Genomic DNA, 23179 nt, shown 5'->3' on the forward strand with positions numbered 1-23179 from the left:
ATAAATTTGTATGTATGTGTGTAGGTACATTTTAACATTAGAGTTTATGACAAAAAGCAACAGTCGTTAGAGTATGAGAGTGAGCAAGGCAGAAAGGGGGGGCGGACAGAAGGGCATTGTATGTAAGTGGCGGCTGGACAATGACAGCACATCGTCTGGTTTAGGGCCTCTGCTCTCTTCCAACATGTTTTTCTGCTTTTTGACTGGTTTTTGCGGACTGGTTGGCTAATTCAGCCACAGTGCAGTTGAGAGCCAGCAAACACACACATTTCCATCGTAACACATGTGAAAAACTTCTCTACCAGGTGACCACAGTGCCCAGCTGCGTTAATATGAGTCTCGACTTTTAAGCTTAACCAAAAACTGTTAAGTAGCTTTGCGAAAATTTTTAAATTCTATACAAAAGTACGAATAAATCTATTCAGATTCTGTTTGAAAGGTTGCTTACTGCTAATTGACTTGCCTAAGCCTTTTGTTTCTGGATTACAAATTGAATATGAACGCAACACAATAATTATGATGCATTGCATTGTATTTGCATTTTGCATTTGTGTTTGCATTTTAGTTTAATAATCTGCTAAGAGCATTGTGTTTGACTTATATTGTTTGGCACTTGGCTTACATACACTTGGAGAAAAAGGATTACAGAAAGGTCGTCGATATGTAAGCTTTTAAGTCTATTACACTGAACTTTGAACTTAAATAGTTTAATTGATTTATAAATTCGATTCAATTCTGTGAGTCACTCAATCCCTAAAATATTTTGTGTTGCCTACTTTTTCGGGCTCAATATTATAACATTTCACTCTCATAAGTTACATTTGGTTTAAATTTCAAGTTTATTAAATTCATTTATAAATTTCCATCTATTTTTTCAGGTGTACTATGTTTTGTTTACATTGCTTTTAGAATAATTGAACACATATTGCAAACAGGCACAAAACACAATCAATTGATTGATAAAAAAACAATACAAAAAATTGATTTAATATTTTTTAAATGCTCTTTTCTTTACAGGTGAGTTAACTTGTTTGTCAATTTCCGGGTAAGGTATTCAAAATAATTATTTAAAGCCTGCCCAAATATTCCACTCTCTTCTGCTTCACCCATTTTAATATACGAAGGTATATATTGAGTAGATTTATGTGCATATATACGAAACACCTGGCTTCTGGTGGGAAGCTACGAGAAAGCCCAGAGATAAACAATCCAAAAGCTGATGCTAAGGATGCTGGAAAAGCCAATGTCATTGCATCATTTTATCCATCAATTTTATACGTTTTTCAATTTTTCTTCTATTTTGTTCAGTCGTTTTTGTTGTATGTATTCTCATCATCTGCCACAGCAACAAAATGGCAATTGTAGCAAAGGCAATGTCGTTGACGACGCCAACATGGAATGGTTGGTAATGTGGAGATGAGGTAGAGAATAATGTGGGCTGGGTGGTAAACGAATCACTGCCAGAGACAAATACCGATACATTGTTGTTGCTCTATAGACACATCAAGTAATTGAATGCACTTGCGACACGCATGGGTGTGATAGGAATTCTGGCAAAGGAAAATGGTTTAAGGGTGTGGCAGTTGGATGAATTGTGAGTGTAGAGTTAGTAATGGGATTCGCAACTGCTTCAGGTAACTTTGATTTAGAGCCATTAGAGCGAGTTAACCACACACCTTGTAGTGGAAACAAAATATTTTAGAAAAAGAACATTTCATTAAATCGAAAGATAATTGCTTTTAAGAACCTTTTCAAGATCTAATTTTAGTCAAGTGCAATACATTTAGAGCAAAGTCATTGCATTATATACAAATTAAAGCCAAGCCATTTGACAGAAATGCTGCTATAGTCTCATCATCAGTTTGTTTGTCTTTGAATTTGAGCCAGAGACTGGAAGTAAGTATCGGTCTTGGGTATGGGTGTCTGTATCTAGTAGTAGTTTGTCGGCTCTTCGTATATTTGCTCAAGTGCTTTGTCTGTGTGTGTGTGTGTTTGTGTGGTGTGTGTGCGGGAGTGAGAGTTCTGTGTCAATAGTTGGCATACATAGCAGTCATTTGATGCTAGTCATCGTCATCATCATTCTCTTCTTTGCATAGAACTGAAATTGGAAATTGAAAATCACATTGCCAACTGCCACACGAAGCAATAGGAGCAGTAGGAGCATTAGAAGAAGCATGAGGTTGAGCTCTCTTGATTGATTGCCAATGCATGGGATTTGCATTGAATAATTGAACTATACTCTCTCTGGTTTTAGTTCTTCTTTTGGCATAATTTTTATAGCTATTAAGTAGAATAAATTTGCAGTTATCTATTAAATAAAAAAAATATCTTGGAAATTCAAAAGTTCGATTGCAATTTTAAAACTTTCAATTTTTGCCAACAAATCAATGAGAGTTACTGCCTAATTATTTGGGAACTTTGATTGAATTTTTATTTTGGTTATGAGCCAATGAAAATACTCTGAATATTGGCATAGGAACCGAAAGCACAATAAGTTTGAAGTGAAGTCGAAAGCATGTTAACCTGAATTTAGAGTTTTGTGTGAATATTTGTGTATTCATTTTGAGTATTGTTATTTAGTTATTTCAACTTCTACTTGCTGCGTGTCCGTGCGGCTATGTTTGCATTTAGTTACTGCAGATTTGACCTATGCACTGTGGGCAAGGTAGGCAAAACCAAATCTTTAAAGAAGCCCATGAAAAAATTGCGATTTAAAACTAGAAAGTAATATTACAATTCCATAAGCTTCAACTTCAGAGATTATCCTACGCTTGTGTGAGAAAAAAGTTTCCTTTTGGCTTTTCATTACTTATTTTAAAAGAGTTTATTTAGTCGTTTTAGCATATAAAGGATTGTACCTTAAAGTGGTTAACTCATGCCACCATTTATATGGACTGCATCAATTTCATGTTGCATTTGCTAGTGTTGTTTGGCTTGCCATGTTTTGTGATTCCATTTCAGTTTAGGAGTAGTGGCAAAGTCCAACTCAATCCAATTCGAGTGGCTGCAGTTTATGGTGTTTGAGTTTGAGTTTTGGTTTTGGTTTACGTTTTCGTTGTGGCTGCAGTTGCAATTGCATTGCACTGCATTGCATTGCGTCCCAATGCACATTGCATCCATGACTATTTGAATAATTCATGCATGACCATGCAAAAATCATCCTAGTTTCATCCAACTGATATTTGCTATGCAAGCAAAACAAATATAAATACTGGGAAATATGAATGAAAAAATATATGTATGTGTATACTGATATACATTTATGTTATTTGATTATTATGTAAGAATTGCTATTTGCAATCAGATCTATAAGTAACACTCAAAGGCCAATTCATATTATCAGTGATACAATAATCATATTTTGCCAACATTGATAGAGAACGGCAGCAAAGGGAAAAGAAAATCAAATTGAATTGAATTGAATTTGAATTTGAGTGCCAAAAGCAAACGACAAATGAAAATAATAATTGGCAAGGCATCAGGAAAACTGTGGCAACTGCAAAATGCATATCGATGTCTGTTAAATGCTAATGAATTTATAATTTATTTCTTTCACCCGTTTGCACGATTTCCTTTCGTTTGTTCTGTTCTCTTCTGTTTCTCTGTATCTCTCTTTGGCAATTTTTATATACCATTGCAATTTAAAATGCCACAAGGACACGCAAATTGTTGTGTGTGTATTATAATTATCAGAGCGTGGGAAAACCCACGCATATATGCAGATGAATACATACATCTATCCTTTTGTATCTGCATGTGTATGTATTTTTGTATATGCAGGTTTAATTAGCTGTCATTTATTGATTGCACCATGTTTAACTATATACAGTAGTGTCCTACACTTCCTGTCAGTCCCCTCCTTTCTCCACTTTCCCTCGTTTCTGCCCTTTGATGTAACTGTACAACATTAATCAAACATAACTGTTTTTATTATTTTTTTTTTGATTGTTTTTGTTTTGCTTTCTTCTTTTTATTTTATTTTTTTTTTTTTTTTTTGGTTATTGATGTGCTAATTAAATAACAATGAAGTGGGAGCGGAAACATCTGTTTTACAATAACAATTTGCCCCACCATTAATCAATCAATCAATTTCTACATAGCATTAAACTCCGCACATAATTAGTCAAATGGCCAAATCGGCCTTGGGGCTGGACAGACGGATCAAGCAAAAATTTGCATAGAAAATGAAAATCAAAATGAAATTTTCACATTTTGGTTTTCCTCAGCAGCATTTTGCAGCTGTTGTTCAAGCTGTAGTAATTTATTGCCTCAAGTTTACACAGACAGACATAAATACTTTAAGTTATTATATCTCTTTGAGTTAACTTAAATTTAAATTGCAATGAGTAGATAGTCTCGAATTATGACTGGTTAGAGGCAACTTCTTCTGCTAAGATATTCTTTTCTGCAAATTCAATGGCCATAAGCCAAATGATCATTAAGTGGGTACATCAACTGGTGCCAAGACAAGAAGAGTTAGCCAACATCGTCAAGTGTTTTTACTGGCTGTGACAGTCAAGGCGATAATCAATAAAGTGTACCGACGGCCAGCAGTCTTTACCACAGTTTATGTTAAACTATTAACAGGATGCACGGCTTCCGTAATGAAGCAGCTGCAGCCATCCTCGTCGTTGACACAAAAAGCGGGTCACAATAAAAAAAGGAAGAAAAAAAAGTTCCATATATGTACATATTTATAAAATGAGATGGAGAGGGAGAATGGAAAGGAGTGAAGGAAAACTGCTGCATTGTTCAGAGTGAGATGGAGACGGTGACGGTGACACCAGACACCGCCTGTTTGGTTGGTGCAATGTCCTGGCAAAATTGACACTCAATATTAGTGCCTGTTATGAGCTATGAATGAGTTACGACCTAGTGAAACAGACAGACACAGCTGCAGTCTGCTTGACTTCTTTTCTACCAGCCAGCCATCTAGGCTTTCTGTGTGTGTGTCAACCGCAATTTCCTTTTTTTTCTTCTCCTCCGTTTGGTCTATTGGCCCCCTCTTAAAGGAGCAAAAATTATCCAGCTTTAAAACACTCCGGCACTAACAATCGGCTACACAATTTCATTTCCGTTTCCGACCACAAAACATTTATCATAATCAAAAACAACAACACAGAAAGTACAGAGAGAGAAAGAGAGAGAGAGTGCGAGAGGTTAGCAGGGGTCGATGAAGAAATCTTATGACTGGCTTCTCGTATGGCCCTTCTCAATGTCTGTTACATTAATTAACTCATAAATCTTCCTTGCATATCAAATGACACAAATTGCTGGTATGGGTCAGGCAGTCACACCTAAACTAACCTTTGCTGGTCAATGTCCTCATCTTTTGAACCTTCTCTGAGTACTACCACACCCATATGGCCAATTATTTTTCCTGAAAAAATTCACTATATACACTATATTGCGTGTATATTGATTTTGATTGGCAATCATAAAATGTATAGATATTTGTGTAGAAATTTTGATGCCAAATTTTGTAAGGGAAATCCACTACTCCAAAGATTATATACTTCCAATGACCTTATTTGGTTAGCAAAGCGGCAGCTTAGATGAACGAAAGTGTATAGAATGGTCATTGCTTATGAAATTGGAACCGTTTCTATTCCCTATGCCATTCTCTATTCACATTCATTTTTCGTTCATGTTTTGTTTTCTTTCTTTATGCTATTTTGATTAATGTCGGCACACCTTTGAAATATTGACATGCTTTTGGCAGCTGTCAGATGATGCCTCCATTTTCAATCCCACAATCCAGTTGTGTCCAGTTCACCAGATCCCAGTGGCCATTTTTGCAATACTTTTTTTTCCCAAGTATTGTTTCAGTTTTCAGCTTTAGTGTTAGTTTGTATCTATCGATTTGGCCATCTATCTATCAACAACAATAACCATTATGTAGGCAAAAGTCATTTCAACAGCATCTCTGGTATGTTGAAACACCAGGAAACATTGGGACTAATAATTTCTGATTTCTGATTTCTGACAATCGAAGAGATTTAGGAAGAGAGGCAAGTGAATGTGCAGTGGAATGATGTGAGATATTGGGCAAAAAATGAAATGTGTTGAGATTTCATCAAATCGTTGGAAGAGTTGATGACTTGCTGTTAATGGGCTACATACATACTTGGTGATTTATTGCTTTGATTTAACAGAAAATTCTACATATTTGTAATCCACATAACAACTTTTTTGCCACTCTATATGCAAATAATATAGCATGTTTTCTCCCCCCCTTCACATTTCACCAACGCCCTCTACTAAGATACTTTTAAGTTGCAATATCTTTTAAGTTTATGCACATTTGTCGGTTGCGTCGTTGCGTTCTCTAGTGAATTAGATTTAAGTACAGGCGGAAGACAGACAGAGAGTATGACATGCTCAAGTGGGGTAAATTTGTCAAGACAGAAAAGGAAAATGCGGTTGATGCGATCCGGCTGCTGCTGAGAAAATGGTGTGTGTTGATTTTATAGCGTGTCTTCGTCTCCATTTGCAGTTAGTGCATCATTTGTATGCATTAAAGATAAATAGAAGCTGACATCGACACAACATTACGACTGCCATCTACCTTGTTACCTTGCTACCTCTGATGCCACCAGTTAGTTACCACTCACCTGCTCACCTACTCACCTGCCATCCATGAAATTTCGTGGAAAACTGAGAGCTTTGTTGCGGTTTAGACACTCATTTCATTTCAGTTTTGGTGTTTGGGACATGGCATACACATACATACATACATAGGTATGTGTGGGTATGTACCATAATATCATCATGATCATAATCAGCGGCTGGGGCTGGGCCACTTGCTGCTTGTAATGTTGTTTGTTGCTGTAGTTGGTGGTGGCGATGGTGATGGTGCCTGCCTGCTGGCACTTTTCGCCAGCTTGATGCACATCAAAGGCGCCGCGTAATGAGCAGCTTCCTCTCGTACTTCTGCTCTGCTCATCCCTGCATTGCCCTGTTGTGTCGTCTACTAGCGCAAATTGACTTTGTCTGTGTGTTTTTGACACCTGCGGCAATTCGTTTTCATGTCCATCCTCCAGCCTTTATATTCCTACTCTGCCACCTCATCCGCCTTATCCGCCTCTTCTACCCCCACACATGTCTGCCATTTTGCTTCAAAGATAATTTAAAGCGAACGCGAAACTAGTTCATGTTGCTTACCAGATGAGCAGGGGGATGAGATGCACAGCAAGCACTATGATAGCAACCTACATATTTTCAGCCTGTTAGTGCTGAAGTGGGCGTGGCTTATGCATCTCTACATTGCTTTTTGGCATGCTGTTTCATAGCCGCAAGACTCAACATTCTATAGTTTGTTAGTACAAAAAAAAAAAAAACTTTATATAAAAAGACTAAAACTATGCTATAAATATTTCGAGCTGCGTGCAGTAAAAATTTTTCCAAAAAGACGGGATCAGGGGCAGGGGGTACGGACTTACACGAATTCCACAATGTCAGGTGGAATTTTTCAGAATTGCTCCCCAACAAAAAGAGATACTCTGCAACTATTTTGATCTGGTTTTCTGACCTTAATTTGCGTTAGAATTTAATGTTAAAACTAAGCAAATGAATTTAATAGATTATTGAAATAAAAGACCGGCAGGAGCAAAAGACTAACTTTCACCTCAGTTGTTGTTAACAATGTGCTTCTGTTTCTTGGAGAAGTTATGCTTTAATTTGCTTTATGCTAAATAGATTTTTCCTCTGCCACATTCACATTAGCATTAACTGTGACATTACGAGTGTAACTTTTCCGTCTCTTCCGACTTTTGCGACTTGAAGATGGACTTGGACCTGGAAGTTCTTGTTGTCGTCATTTCATGCTTCATGTTTTCGTAATTCGTTTATTAAATTTACACCTTGGGCTATTTATGCATACAAATTTGTTAGGACTGTCTGCAACTTTGATGTATGAACTCCTACTTTTCCTACCCATCCTCTTGTTGCTGGACCTTCCCTTAGCGCTTCACGTTTCCGTTCATGCCGCTACGTCTGCTGCTCTTTTGGTCTTTCTTATGTAAATGCCATTGCATAAACATAATTAACTTGGCCAGGCCTACGTGTCGTATGAAAGTTTTTCATGGATTTTTATGAGCATATAAAAGCGCTTGAGAGCTTTTGCTTGTGGCCAAGTTTTTCTCTTCTTTGCTTTGCCTTTTCTTTATTCTTGTTTTTGCTGTTGCCATTGCCTTTGTGTTGAACTTTAGTCGTAAAGCGAATGGCGGCTTATGGAACCATAAAAATATTCGAAAATTTTTCCACCTGCGTCAGTTGATTGCCTTCGTTTTGGTTGTCGTTTTCGTTTGTTTCGAATACAATAAGTCCTCAAGCAGCAACAGTTTGCCAAAAAGAATATAATACGGCTAGTGCCAACTGCTCTCAGCGCCCAAAAAGCCAGCAAGAAGTGACATGGCTTTAAATTGAATGCAACGGTCCATAAGTGAGATGCATTTCCAAGGAAAAAGAATCCATATCCCATTGTGTTGACTCTAAGTCCCTATCGCTCACTCGTTCTTGCCCCCCATGTGGCCACGTCAAAGTTGTTGTCTCGTAAGCAGGGGCGATCCAGTTTACCTTCTCGTTAAGCAAAAGCTGTTGAATCCATCGTTGTCTAAACAAGTTTTATTTATTTATTACAAGCTTTAACTGTTGTATTATTATTTTCCAAGTTTTGGAACTAAATCCGCTCCTGGTTTTTAGCTACTGGCAATCGAGTCGGGCGTTTAAAGCTCAATTGGTTTAAGTGCAAACGCATTTGGCTATAGAGCAGAGGGGGGATCAACTGGCACTACGTATTCTTGGCACTATCGGTCTTTAAATGTGTTTGTGTGTGTGTGTGTCTGGTTTTTACATTCTGCTTCTTGCAGTATGCAACACTTAATGTAATGCAGTCGCTCATGGCAAGTGGAAATCAAGGATATTGCAGACAATTTATGTAGCTTTAAAACAAATTAACCACAGAAACAGTCAAGTCAAGAGCAGCAGCAGCCAAGATAAGCCCAGCTTTTATTTTGGTGGGTATCAACAGACTAATGAAGTATCAGTTGGATGATAGCTTGTCTGTGGCTTTTGGGTAATTGTCAAGGATATTGCATTTTGATTTTGCACACTTTCATTCAGGACCAAACCTGAAAACGCTGCTGTAGGTTTCAATGTGTTCAGGTGTGCCATTATTGGGCCAACCCTTTTTTGCATAGCTTTAAGAGGAACTTTGCTACACACTTGCCGTACTTGCTCTTTCTCTCTCTCTCTTCTTTTAGTTTTTTTGCCTCTCCCTTAAATAGTCCGCTGAGTGCAGCTGGCAATAAATGCTAATATTTTATTCAAAACACTAAAACAAAACGTTGAAAGCAAATGCATTTCATGTTTCATGCTGCTGCTCCCGTTGCCACTCGTGGGAATGGAGAAGGAGAAACGTTTATCAAATGCAGCCAGTGAAAAATTAGCTTTGTGTCTGTGTCCTGAAAGCTTAGAGCTCTTCATAATAAAAGTATATACGTATATAGCGCATACGACGCGTTGTACACCCAGATATTCTGTGTGTGCAATTTACGCATATTTGCACATCATTTGGCCTTTCCCCAGCCACTTGCTTAAATGGAAAGAAAGAAGCCTTTTAAGGCGAGGAAGATGGAGTCTGTAAGCCGCTTTTCTATGGCATAACTTTTTGCTTTGGTTTGTTCAATTTCTGGTCTCATGCTAGGCTACTTAATGTTTTGATGTTTCAGCTCATTTACAACCCTTTTTCGGGGGCTACACATGAGTCGGAAATGTGTTGTGGCTGTTCTTCGTTGTATTTTATTTATGCAAAAATAATTTTCAAATGTTTCGCATATTTTTTGACGTTTACTTTGTGTTGGGTTCCTCCAGCATATTCATAACCACAGGAGCGCACAGCTCTACTTCTTCTTTACCCTTACCCAAGAAAAAAGCCCCCGCCCCCCATCACCCTCTCAGTCACTTCTACAAAGAATGAAGAATCTAATAAAACTTTTGCCAGCAACCTGCCAGTAGCAACAACAACAACAACAACAACAGCAACAACCCTTGCTGCTTATTTGCTTATCATATGCAAATTTTCATGTACCAAGTTGAAGTTTTCTCTTTTTGCAAACGAGCACCTACAGCAACAACACAAAAACAGAAACAGCAAAAATAAAAAAAAGAGGAGGAAAAAAAGTGAAATGAAAATACTGAAAAGTAAAAACCAACCCGAAGAATGTTTAACAAGCTACCTGAGGGCGCTCATGAGCAAAAGTTCAAAAATAACAAAATTTTCTACTTTTATTTTTACCACGCCCAAGTTGACGTCTTTCCCTCCCTTTGCCCTGATTATACAACTCTTCGGGCTTTTTCGAATTGTGTATATGTGAGTATGTGTATCCCATGGACAGAAGTATTTGTCTACAACTAAAGCCAACAAAAAATATACACAATCAAAAGAACGAGGCCCATCAGCAGTCATACCGACTTTTGCATGCTCTTGATTGAAATTGGCCTTAAAATGTGTGCCAAATAAAAGAGAGCAGTCTAATATTTGATACTATGTATAGATTTTAGGTTAGTACCCATCTCATTTGCAGAGTATTCACATGAAAATCAGAAAGCAAAACATGAAATGCTTAAAAAATGTATACTATATCCATATGGACATACATGTATGTACATACATTCAACTGCATGTATTTGCCAAATAATTGTTACAAATTATTATGCACACAGCATCAAAATTTTCAACATAATTTCTATATAGGCAATTTGCATAAATTTCAAGAATATGCAGTCCACTACACCACATTACTGGTTAGGCAATTATTTGGAGCATAATGTGATGAGATAAAGTTGAATATATGCCACTGCTGTTGCTGCTGCTGCTGATTATGATGATGATAATGGCGGTGAAAGGGTTTGTAATACGTGGCAAGCACTCATGTCAATAATATTTCATTGATTTCGGACTGTCGGAAGCCATTAATTTCTAATGCGTTTTGAAGGAGGGTCTACGGAAATTCAAGATGTTACTACATATAATGTACGTCCGTAAGATTTGTAGACTCATATGGGGGCAAGAATGGTTAGCAAGGCATTTCAAAAGTAGTGAGATAGCTTTATCAAATAAAGTATACAAATTGAAAACAAATATGTGGAACCTCAGTTGACCTTTAAGACCTATATTATATATGGTTGATAAGGACCTTCTTCTTGTTAATAACCCCAAAAATATTATCTGGCACTTGTCTTGTAATCTTTTTCACTAATATAACAAAAATTCATGTACTTTTCCTGCACTTTCTTTGGGAAAAGTTTCCATAACAATTTCTTAAAACTGATGAAGATTTACTTGAGTAGTAATAATATAACTATAATAAAAAAAGGAACTTGGTCCTTAATCTAGTTAAACACGGTTGAGAAGGCAAACTTCATTTGCTTGATGAGAGTTTAATGCCAGCTATACACACACACACACTTACACACACATATGAAACATTGTAAAGTATATGTATGCATACAATGTACATAAAGTAAAGATGTTGGTATGGAATACATGCATATATGAAATTAACCAGTTATACTACAGTTTCCTGCTTTGTTTCTGTACTGTCGAGTTCGCTGAAATGAAATTCAATTACAAGACTACCGAGAATACCAAGTAAAGGCACAGACAGAGACAGAGGCAGGGAGAGGAGAGTGAGAGTGAAAGACAAAAGCAATTACAACAAAAATGCTTAAAATGGCAGCTGCGACCATGTTAATATATCAGGCCTGGCCAAAAAATAAAGACAAAAACAAAAATGAACAACCAGCAAAAAAACGAAAAAAAAAGTATGCAACAAAAGAAAAAGGCGCTGAGATGAGGGAAAAGAGGATGAGGGTTACATGCAAAACAAATAACACGGAAATGAAAAACGAACTCAACTGGAAAATTGCAAGCGCCCCCCCCACATACCGCACACCCGAACACACTCATACACACACACACACATACAACAAACGGAAGTTGACTCGCCAGTTTCCGGCAGAGCTTCACGTTGCTGCTTGTTCTCCTTATTGTTGTTGTTGTTGTTGCTGCTGTGGTTGCCTACTAAAAAATTTACTACCGCTTAAAAATGGCAAAAGAGAGGGAAAGAGACTTGAAGAGGGAGACAGCGAATGGTATGGCATAAAATATTTACCATGCTGAAAGACATTTTCATTTGCAACAAATTCGAGACTGAACCTCAGCCTCATTACGAACAAATTGACGGCTAGCTAACAAATAGTTTCTGTTTCAATATTTGCCACCATCACTGGGTGGCTCCTAGATCCTGGATGCTGCAATTTGGAAAACGAGAATTTCACCATTTCGTTTTTTTCCATCCCTTTTATCATCCCCATTTCGCCTTCATCACCCACTCTGTCGCAGTTTCTTTCTTCCGACAAGCTTTACGAGTGGCTTTTAATGGTTCTTTTTTTTGGCCAAGGGAAGTGATTGAAATTGTAGACGTTGTTGTTGCACGTCCTCGAGTGGTGCAGTCAATGCACATATTGTGCACACACACACACACTCCAAGTCATGTGTATGTGTGCTCTTTATAGCCAGAGTGTTGGTCAGTTATTTTTGTTATTATTTTTGTCTATCTCACTCGCACAGGCACTCACTCAGCCTCACTCTCTCTTTCTTTCTTTCTGTATGTCTGAGTTTGAGTCGATTTGCTGCAGACCAAAAAGTGCTAATAAAATCTAAAGTGCAAGACGGTATAATATTACATAAAAGTAAATGTGCATAGAGTGTATATATACAATAAGTGAGTGCATATATGCAATTATATAACAATTTGTTCAACTTGTGACAACCATCTAAGTGATATGGGTGCAGACAAAATAAAGAGAAAGAGAGACTTGACTTAAGATGTAGTATCTAATAGCCATTGAAAACTGACAAACTAAAGTTCATTTCAGTTCAATAGGGACTTAATTAATAATTCTATCGAAGTTTGTTGATTTCCAGAAATTGATTAATCATTTAATATTTAACAAATAGAAATAGTTTACTACTTTAATTTTACGCAAATTTCTTAAAATTACAACCATTAAGTATTAGGTTAACCTATGGAACCAATTTATGTAAACTTTGAGACTGAATAAATATATAACGCATACGCAGTGGTGGCCAAAGAGAAAATGCGAATAATATTAAATAAAAACCAAACTGTGGCCAGAAATAAATAATAAATAAATATAAATGGTTATACACACACACACACACACACATACACACACGCATAAATACATATGGGAAATGAAAATGAAATAATCTGCCAACTAAAAGGCGCATAAATAGCCGTCGAAATGACATTCATTTTCGTTGTTTATGGGCGGCCATTTTCATAGCTGCTGCCATTTACTCAGGAGTGTGTGTGTGTGTGTGTTTGTTGCGTGTGTGACATTCGCTTGATTTTTGTTTTTGTTCTTAGTCTCTGTTTCTGCGGTCAGTGACACGTGTTTTGTGTTTCTGTATATATGTGTGTGTGTTTTGGTGTGTCTGGGTGGGTGTGAATGATGACGTCTCTCTACTTTCCAGACATGCAAACAAAAAGTAATAATACTGAATTATGCAGAATGAGAGAAATGTTATGTGATTTGTGCCGAGATGCCACATTTTTGTCAAATCAAATCAAAGCCCCAAATTACGCACAATTTACACATGAAATTTGCATAATTAATTTAACACCTAAAAACAAAACTGCAAATTGATTAATATGATTAGCTGAAAGGGTGCCCCAGAAGTAAACCTAAGGCCAATTGGAGTTCTCTGGACACTTTTTGCAATGAAATGAAAGTAAGCATATTAAAATTTCACACAGAAAACTTTTGACACGGCAAATAAGAAAAATAAGAAAACTTTGAAGTTTCTCAAAAAAGTGTTTCTGACAGTTGAAATCTTTTGCTTGAAAACTTTTTTGCCAGACAAAAAGAAAGTCTTCTCCTTCATTAAAATGACATAGACGTAGCTCAATTGACCCATAAGAGGGGTTGAATAATATATTTTTTATATGGTGTTTATCATAGGACACTTATAATAAAAGTTTATTAAGCTTTAAGGGGTGCATAACACAATATTGATTAAACTTACTTGCTTAAATTCCGATGGAATATTTTGGCTTATTGATGGAAATGGCCTCCTAGTTTGATGAGCCAGTGGAATGAAAGTTTATTTTTGCAATTTTTAGTTTGAAAAATAAGTATATATTATATGTACATTGTACATACAAATAGATTGAAAGAGTTGGTCGTCAGTTTTTGGGGAAATAAAGTTGAATATTATATATTTATATAGAAGCCAAAAATATTTGCATGGTTCAATCAGTTTAATTGTGTTGAGTTGGTCTTTACTTTTAGAGATACATGAAAACTTTTCACTTTTCATAATTGGCTGCACATGCAAAAACAAAAATGACAAAGAAACCATTATAATTGCTTGTTTGCGTCTAATGTAGCAGTCCATTGTAGCAATTGTCCCTGTCAGTGCAAATAATGCAAATTTTGCATAAAATGCAACCAACTGGATAAGAGGAAGAAATGAACCGAGGAGGTGAAGGTGGAGTTGGAGGTGCTGGACCTCCACTTATGTCCCTAAACAATTGAACAATAACAAAAAAAATAACAGAAAAATGCATAAAATTCTAAGCTGCATAAAGTGTAGAAGGATATGCAGCACTTGCTATCCCACACACACACAAATGTCGAGATGTTACTTGAGTGTTTGAGCCAAAGATTAAATGGTGTTTATGGCCAAAAGGGAATGCAGCTCCCTACTTCTAGTTCCTCTAATACTTTTGACACTTGTATGTATGTGTGTGTGTGTGCTTTTTCTTTCTTTCTGTTTGGCAAGAATTTATGGCTGCAAACATTTTGTGTGCTCTCTGGCATACAAAATAAATAAGAAAGAGTTTGAAACTTTATTCAGCTCTATGCCCAGACGACATTATCTAAAACTTATTTCTATATTTTTAACACTCTTTCTTTCTCTCTCTCTCTCCCTTATTGCTATCCTACAGGGTTGGACCTGGCCTAAAATGGGTAGCGTGCTATTCGCCACTGTTATCATAGCACTACACTTTGCCACCGGCGGCCTGGCCAACCCAGATGCAAAACGCCTTTACGACGATTTACTGAGCAATTACAATCGCCTCATCCGACCTGTTGGCAATAATTCGGATCGTTTGACTGTTAAAATGGGTCTGCGACTATCACAGCTCATCGATGTGGTAAGTAAATATTTTGCTATACATATAATATTTTAGAGTGAATAAGTTTACCATTAAAGCTAGTAAACTAAAACTTATGAAGAAGATTCATTAAAAACAGTTGCATTTGAGTTACATTAAAGCCTATTCTAGCTATAAACCAACAATAAGTACTTACTAAGACAGATCAAAGATGATGCAAATCCAATTGGAACAAATACAAAATAAACAAAATGTTAAAATCTTTAACCAAATGCCCCGCATCTAGAACAGTTGAGTCGCAACTTCATTTGTTTGATAAGTGACACAGAGAGATAGATAGAAAGAGAGAGAGAGGGAGAGTGATGAAGAAAGAGAGAGATGGGTACTGGTGGGGACTTGGGATTCAGTCACTCTCAGATTTGTTTATCAAATGACAATCATAACAGATTAATACACAAAAGCCTCAACATGCCGGTAGTCAGTTATCAGTTATCAGGCATTTGGCATTTGTATTTATAAGCCAAAGCTAATAGTCAGGGCGGTAATTAATAACTGTTTACCGAGGGCTTAAAAAGGGAGGCTGACAATGCCAAGCCCATAAACACACACACACACACACACACAAACAGAGAGAGGGACAAAAGTAGCTCATCATTATTATTGGAAGAGTTCCACTTGAATCAATTCATTTGTTAACAGTTTGCATAATAAATCAATGGCATTGGTTTGCTAGATGGATTTGATTAACTGTGTGCAAATTGTAGTATAGTTTAAACAAAAATTAAGCAACTCATAAATCAAAATGTCATGTTATGTGGGTGCTTGGAGCTATGTGCTTGGTTTGCTTTGGATTTTAGCCTGGGCCAAATTATAAGCAAAGAAATGGCTTAAATTTCAGTTGCAAGCAAATGGTGCACAATCTTCTGCTCGGTTTGGCTGCTGCTGCTGCTGCACATGACAGCCGCATCCGGAAATGGGTAACCGGCTAACAGTTACGTGCTGTTGGCCACATAGTAGCTAAACTGTAGTAGCACATACACATTCACACACACATACACACCCTGTTCTGATCCCTAGTCTCTGGTGCTGGTGCTGGTCTTTGGTTTTTGCTTCTTCTTTACTCTGGGGGACTTTTTTTTCTTTCCTCCTCCTCGGCTTTTTTTGCTGTTATAAATCACGCGCTAAGCACCAAGACCACTAAAAGGCATGCCGAGCAGTAGCAGCACCAGTCACTGGCAGAAACAAGTGCACATTGGTTTGAAGTATATGGAAATTGAAGTACAATTTATGGCCATACTTCAAAAAGAAGGAAAAAGAATTGGTTTATCTGGACCTGATATCCAACATCTTTCTTGGATTTAATTGAATTGAGAAATTTTCCTCTTATTGTTTGCCTTTTTCATGACCATCTGCTGTAGTTTATTCTTTCTGTGCCACTGTACAGACGTGTGTGGAAAGGTATAAGGTGCTTATATCGAAATTGGTTTTAGCTCCATATATATATATATATATATATGTATGTGTGTGTGTGTGTATGTGACTTGAAATATTTTGAGAATTTCTTTTATTGCAATTGCTCTCACGGCAGTTCACTCTTTGTTACCCTATAAACAAGGCCCATAGTTAATAAAGGGTAACTTGAGTACCTTAAACGTTGCCAAAGACAAGAAGAAATTTCTCAAATTTCTATATCTCGTAATCATAATTGTATAAAAATTTAAGTATTGGGAATTCGACAAAACAGACTCAAGAACTTTAGTCATATAATGAAGTGATTAGCTAGGGCAGGGATTAAGGACACAGAGATTGAACGACATAGAATACCTCTTTTCAATAATAAATAGTCTCTAAAGCTATTTTAATGGCCACTAAGAGTATCACAAAGTCGACTACTCGACATAATTTTCAGCAAATTTTTTTGTGCTTTGTTTTATGCACATAGTTGGAACGCACGTGTTGCCAGGCTTACCTTATTGGCATACAATTGCTTGTAAAATTCTCTACAAGAAAATCACTGGCCAACAATGGAAATTGCAATCAGCTGTCCGTCCAGTGGGTCACAAGAGGGTCATGGGCAAGGAAGCAAGGAGAGACATCTGGTTGAAGAATTTTTAATTTGCAATTTTCCATTTACTTGCCAGTTTTGTCCATAGCTTTTGACCCTGTTATACATACATACGTATGTATGTATATTTGCTTATTACCTAGTTGCATTCAAACTGTCCAGTCAAGTGACATATGCATAGCCACCCCGTATGTATGTGTGTGTGGTCGTGTGTGTGTGTGAGAAGGATGAGGAGACTGCATTTAGGCAAGACAATTCCTTTGTCTTTGTAAATATGCCAAACCAGAAGCGTTCAAATGGCAAATAATGCACATTTCTAGCAAGTTAATTGCCAGTTTTTGGTCATAAATTATACATATATAATTTGTGGCAAGTAAATTACAATTAGACCAGTTTCCACCATAAATTCAAAGCTTTCATATTCCAATTTTCGGGGTAATAAGAGTGAGAGAGGGAGAGAGAGAGAGAGAGAGAGAGCGAAAGAGTCCACCCGTACCTTTTCATAGCCATAATTTTGTTCCAACCAAGTAACTACTGCTTTTTAATCTGCATTAAACTGAAAGCTATTGTTGTGGCACAAAAATAGATGAAAGAAAGAGAGGGGATAGACTCTTATTCCGCCACACCCACATTGCAGGCTAAAAACTATTTTTGTATATATAAATATATATTTTCGCTCTTTATAATGCCACACTGCTTCCGCACTTACCCGGCCGACATTGCCCCCCCGTTTTGGAGTGCATTTCATGCATTTGGCTAAAATTAATTTACTGCTTATTCAGCTTACACCATCTCCCCAGCCCCGCCCTTTGCACTTACTCCCCGCTTTTGCAGGACACACCACTGCTTGGGTTCCTTTCGCAAACTTTATTTACTGCACACAGGAAATTCGATTTAAATTGTAAACAAGCCGTCTGAAGGGCCAAAGAAAATAGGGAAATGTGGAGGCAAATAGAAAATGGGAATAAGAAAGAGCAAAATGCAAATTCAAATGCAGGCAGCCAGGATGAACGCTTTAAGCTTTCGGTTTAAGCAATTTAAATGCTGTATATCCTGCGCATCCTGTTGTCGTTGACGGGCAATGCAAGCCACTGGTAGGACCTCCTCTAAGTGTGAATAAGCAATTACAACAACAACAGCAACAAAAACGACACCAGCCTTCGCCATACAACATGCAACAACACCCACAATCTCAATCTAGGTGCGAACTGCTATCAACAATGACGGCCACAGAGTGTACAGTAAAGTCCAGCCAAATGCACTCTGTCTCTATTCTATTATATTCGAGAAGAAACCTAAGATACCTGAATATCCATCAAATTAAATTGCCATTAATTGAAGACTTGGAATGCGAAAAGAACTATAAATGTTTCTGAAACTAAACAGAGAACAGCCTTTGGTATTATGTACATGAGCCCCACATGAGGAGTTTTCACTGTGCGGAATGTACTTCTTTTGCAATAAAGATGCAATGGGATGCCACAGCATAAAGGATACGCGCGAAAAGTTCGTTTTTCTCTCTTTCTTCCAGCGTCATTTTATCTCTTCCTTATGCCATCATCATCTTTGTGCCTGGTTCTTGGCTTTGTCGTTTTATTGCCGGTTTTCCGCGTCGCCCTCACTTAATGACCTTTCAGACTTTCTTCCTCCCACTCCCTGACCCACCCCCGCCTGTTTGCTCCTCTCAGCCTGTCTTGTCTGGTCGTGGGGGTAACTTGCTTGTTGTGAATGTGGACAGGGAACACCATGGCACTGAGCGGGTGATTAGTACTAGCAAGTCGCTGCTCTGTCTATGCCCTGGTCTAGGATGCTATGTGCGTGCTGGGCAAAATCTATTAACACTGGGCACCTTAACATATTGCCGGGGATGCCATAGATGCCACATACATATATATATATTGCTGTTCCACTGTGGTTGGATCGTTCGTTGGCAGGAAAGCAAAACGCGTTACGGCGCATCATTATCATTTTGTCGTTAATTACATTTTTCAACGCTTAAGTGATTTATTCCGCAATTTTATCGTTTTCTAATTTTTTTCTATTGCGTTCAGTTCGTTATATCTCAGGTTGTGCTCCCTGCCCCTCCCTTCCTCTTGGTTGCCTTCCCAAGTCTAATGAGTTGGTTTGGTGGGTAAATAAATATGAAAGGGATGCGATGGTGATAGAGAGACGGAGGTTGGGAGCAGATTCACAAGATGGCAGCAGCCATAAAAGTAATGAGAGCTTCTGCCTGACATGAGGCTTCTGTGACTTCCGCGACCGCGTGTGTATATGACTAAGAACTGGGGGTTGTGGTGGGTGTGGGAGGGAAAACCCTGAGTGCCATCGTGCGTAGATCTGTTAAGACGCAAATTAGAGCACTTGCTTTTGGCTGGGTTGATAATATGCTTGAATTATTTATAGCATCTCCGTAAAGGTAGGAAATGATTAAAATATTAATTTTCTTTATTTTTTTTCGGTCTTCTCTTACTTGAAATGTAAATTTAAATTGAAGCAATTTTTGTTCAGGATTTCCTTATGTTTGGTATGTTAATTATAGCACACTTTAGGCAACAGAGCTGTGTCTACATTTTGGTTTATATCTAACTAGATCTATCCATCCATCTGCCTCATTTGTTTTTATAGTTGAGCTAAAGTTTAATCCATTTCGCGGCTTACCGCAGTTGGGTACTTAAACTTTAGCTGCTCTTAACTTTAATTGCATCTGCCAACTCAACTCAAGTTGGCCCCACTTGCTGCTAGGTTCCCCTCTTAGTTTCACTTACTGGTAGCTCAGATAGATGGGTGGTTCTTGCCACGCCACATAAATTGATTAAAACTCAATGATGCTTTAAGGATTTTGAATACCCTTTCAATGAGCAAAGCGTTCAAGTTAAGCTGGTAGAAATCATACAAAAAATCTTATGTTTTTCATTCACTATCTCTCTCAATGCTTATGATGTTTTATAAGCCATAGGCATGCTATGAATGGAAGGGTATTTCAAATTTCACTACTGATTCAACTGATTCTCAACTATGCAACTGACCAAACATGCGAAGAGTGAAACTTTCACTACAGTTTAGTTTCATTTCATTTCCTACTTGATGAGTTGTCACTCAGTTGAGAAATATTTTGTTCCCCGACTAAACTAAAATATTTTGTCGTTTTACTTTTCGTTGCAGAATTTAAAGAATCAAATTATGACTACCAATGTGTGGGTGGAGCAGGTAAGTTTTATCAATCAATACACAAACACAAATAAAATAATAATAATAAATTTAAATGAATTTACTCAACTGTACATAAGTCTGGCATCCGTCTAACATGAATTTGCCATTTGCATGCTTCGTTGCAATCGAATGCAAAATGATTTCATACCAAACCCCAAAAACGAAACCCAAACCCAACTAAAATGCGTTTGCATTATGCCAAAAAATTCCCAACTTGGCCAAGTGTCGAGCGCTTGGCTCGAGAGCTTGCATTGGTGGCCACTCAACTATGGCTACATGTCCATTGGCTTTGCACTAATGCGACGGATGGCGGCTGGTAGCTGGTAGTTTCTGGCTGCTGAAATAGAAAATGGTAAAAAAAAAGGAATATCAATTGGCTTGGCTTCCGTTTTTCCTAGCCATCTCCAAAACTTTTGTCCATCGCCCTTCCTTTCAGTTGGCTTTTAAGCATTTAAAGTTTTGTCCAATCCAATCGGAGAACCCTCAGGATATTTTTGCATGCAAATTCCACTCACAAATTGCAATTCAATGACTTGCATGGCTTATGCTAACCATTTTGGGTTCCCACAATTTGACAACAGAAAAGCTGCTAGCTGAAATTAAATATATAAATTATGCATCAAACTCCATGGGTATCCGCTTTACTATGCTGGCAAACTAAAAACAATGCGAAAGGCGCTGTCATTAGACATAAAACACAAGAAAGTCTAATAAATTTTCGATAGATATCTTTTCTATATGCGAAATTTAAACAAAATGTATTTAGAATGCATCCTGTGGTAAAAATTCTAATAAAAATCAGATTATGTATATTCTGTCTTCTCTTTGCTCTCTCAAAGTTAAAATCATATGTCGGTGGAGGATTCTGCATTGACCCTACAAATATAAACAAACTAGTGACCTCTTGACGAATGAATATAAATATGAATAAAGTTATATGCGTTAGAAACTTTTGTTAGGGCCCTCGTTTGCAATAAGTTTGCCTATTAACTGTTCTCTAAATGTTTTGTATGCGTGCTGGCGTGTGTGTTTAAGTGTGTATACATTGCGGTTGGGCAATTCGCCCATAAATATGCAACAGAATGTCAATAGAGCCGCAAGCGCTTGCGCACGTAAGCTCATAAATGTTTGAGTTTGCTTCTGTTTGCTTTTCGGTGTGTATTTTAATGCGAATTGCATAAACAAAAGCTGAATGCCGAAAAAGAAATCAATGGAATTTTTAATAATGCTATCTAGAGCCATTGAATTTTCATTGTTTTATTTAGAACGAGTGAAGAAGTATTAACAATTAAATAATGATAATTTTTGCCATGGAATTACATTCAGATTACAATTAAATAAACAAATTTTTAATTGTGCCATGTAGTATAACCCTTTAAGGTATATTACAAGTATTTTGTTCTTGTAATTACTATGGCTTTTTTTTCCGTTCTGTACTCCATTTGAAGCTTAATCCCTTTGTGAATAGCTGGCAATATGAAAGCGTAGCGTACATACACACACACATACACAGATACACAAGTGAAGGACAATCAATATAATTACAGTTATGCATAAAGCAATAAAAACAGAATCGCATCGGAATTCCATTATGAGAAAGTAATTTAATGCCAACAGCTTAGCGACCAATAAATTAATGCATAATTAATGAATTCGCCAATTGCAATAACAAAACGCTGAACCAAACCAAAAAGCCGAATCCCAAACACTCCAGAACCCACAACGAACCGGCACTAAATGCTGTGAACCACATAATGCAATATTCACAAAATATTCATATACATATACTCTAATCGTTGGAATTCTGCAATACATGTTGATACATCTAACAATTTATATACAATTGTATTGCACACACACATGCACACACACACACACACATTCACACAAAAAAAAGACCATAAATTAGCATCAATAATTCCGTTTTGCATATATGAAAACAATTAATTTTTCGGTTTTTGTGTGTTTTCCACGCTTTTTTTTTGTTTTGTTTTTAGGAATGGAACGATTACAAATTGAAGTGGAATCCCGATGACTATGGCGGCGTGGATACATTGCATGTACCCTCCGAGCATATATGGCTGCCGGATATTGTGCTCTATAACAAGTAAGTGCCGACTAATTTTCGCTTAACTCTCTGGGCTTGGGATTGAGGATTGGTATTGGGATTGGGATTTGTGGCGGCGCCTGAAGCCACTTTAGCCATTTGCATAATTGCCCAAATGATGCGATGGCAGCGTCGGAGAGCTCAAGGCAGGGGCGCAGCCGGTGGCGGAGGTGGGAGAAGAGGCGGTCACATTGGGGGGTCGCATAAATCAAAGTAAACTGTTTCTTTTGCTTGGCTGGCCATTTATCAGCCGATGATTAACGTATTTTTATTTCAATGTAACATGAGATGGGGCTAAAACAAAGCAAAATAAGGAGGAAAGAGGAAAGGAGCGGAACCCCAAAGCAGGGGCCTAAAGGAGGCAGAAGAACAATTGCCAAGAGCAAGAGGATGTGAGAGACAATGGGTGGATGCAGAGGGGTTGGCCCACTTGTCTGCCTGTCTTGAAATTGGACATTTTGTTTTTGTTACGCTCGCTGTAATTATTATAATTTGCCGCTGCTGTGTCGTATTGCGTTGCATTGGATGGGGAGACAAGGAACAGCAAACATAATCAAAACAAAAGAGAGGAAAAAACACACAGTA

General features: G+C 37.5%; 1 protein-coding gene across 1 annotated transcript in view; it reads left to right on the forward strand.

The window, feature by feature from the left end:
* Window positions 1–23179, forward strand: part of nAChRalpha1 (nicotinic acetylcholine receptor alpha1) — a 61918-nt gene that overhangs the window by 21746 nt on the left and 16993 nt on the right. The window contains exons 3-5 of the mRNA XM_068301320.1: window positions 15042–15251; window positions 20440–20484; window positions 22485–22594. Coding sequence (XP_068157421.1) covers window positions 15060–15251; window positions 20440–20484; window positions 22485–22594 — 347 coding nt within the window. The 5' untranslated portion in view covers window positions 15042–15059. The remainder of the gene's footprint in view (window positions 1–15041; window positions 15252–20439; window positions 20485–22484; window positions 22595–23179) is intronic.

The sequence above is a fragment of the Drosophila tropicalis genome, unplaced genomic scaffold, assembly GCF_018151085.1.
Source record: "Drosophila tropicalis isolate 14030-0801.00 unplaced genomic scaffold, ASM1815108v1 contig_878, whole genome shotgun sequence".
Lineage (NCBI taxonomy): Eukaryota > Metazoa > Arthropoda > Insecta > Diptera > Drosophilidae > Drosophila > Drosophila tropicalis.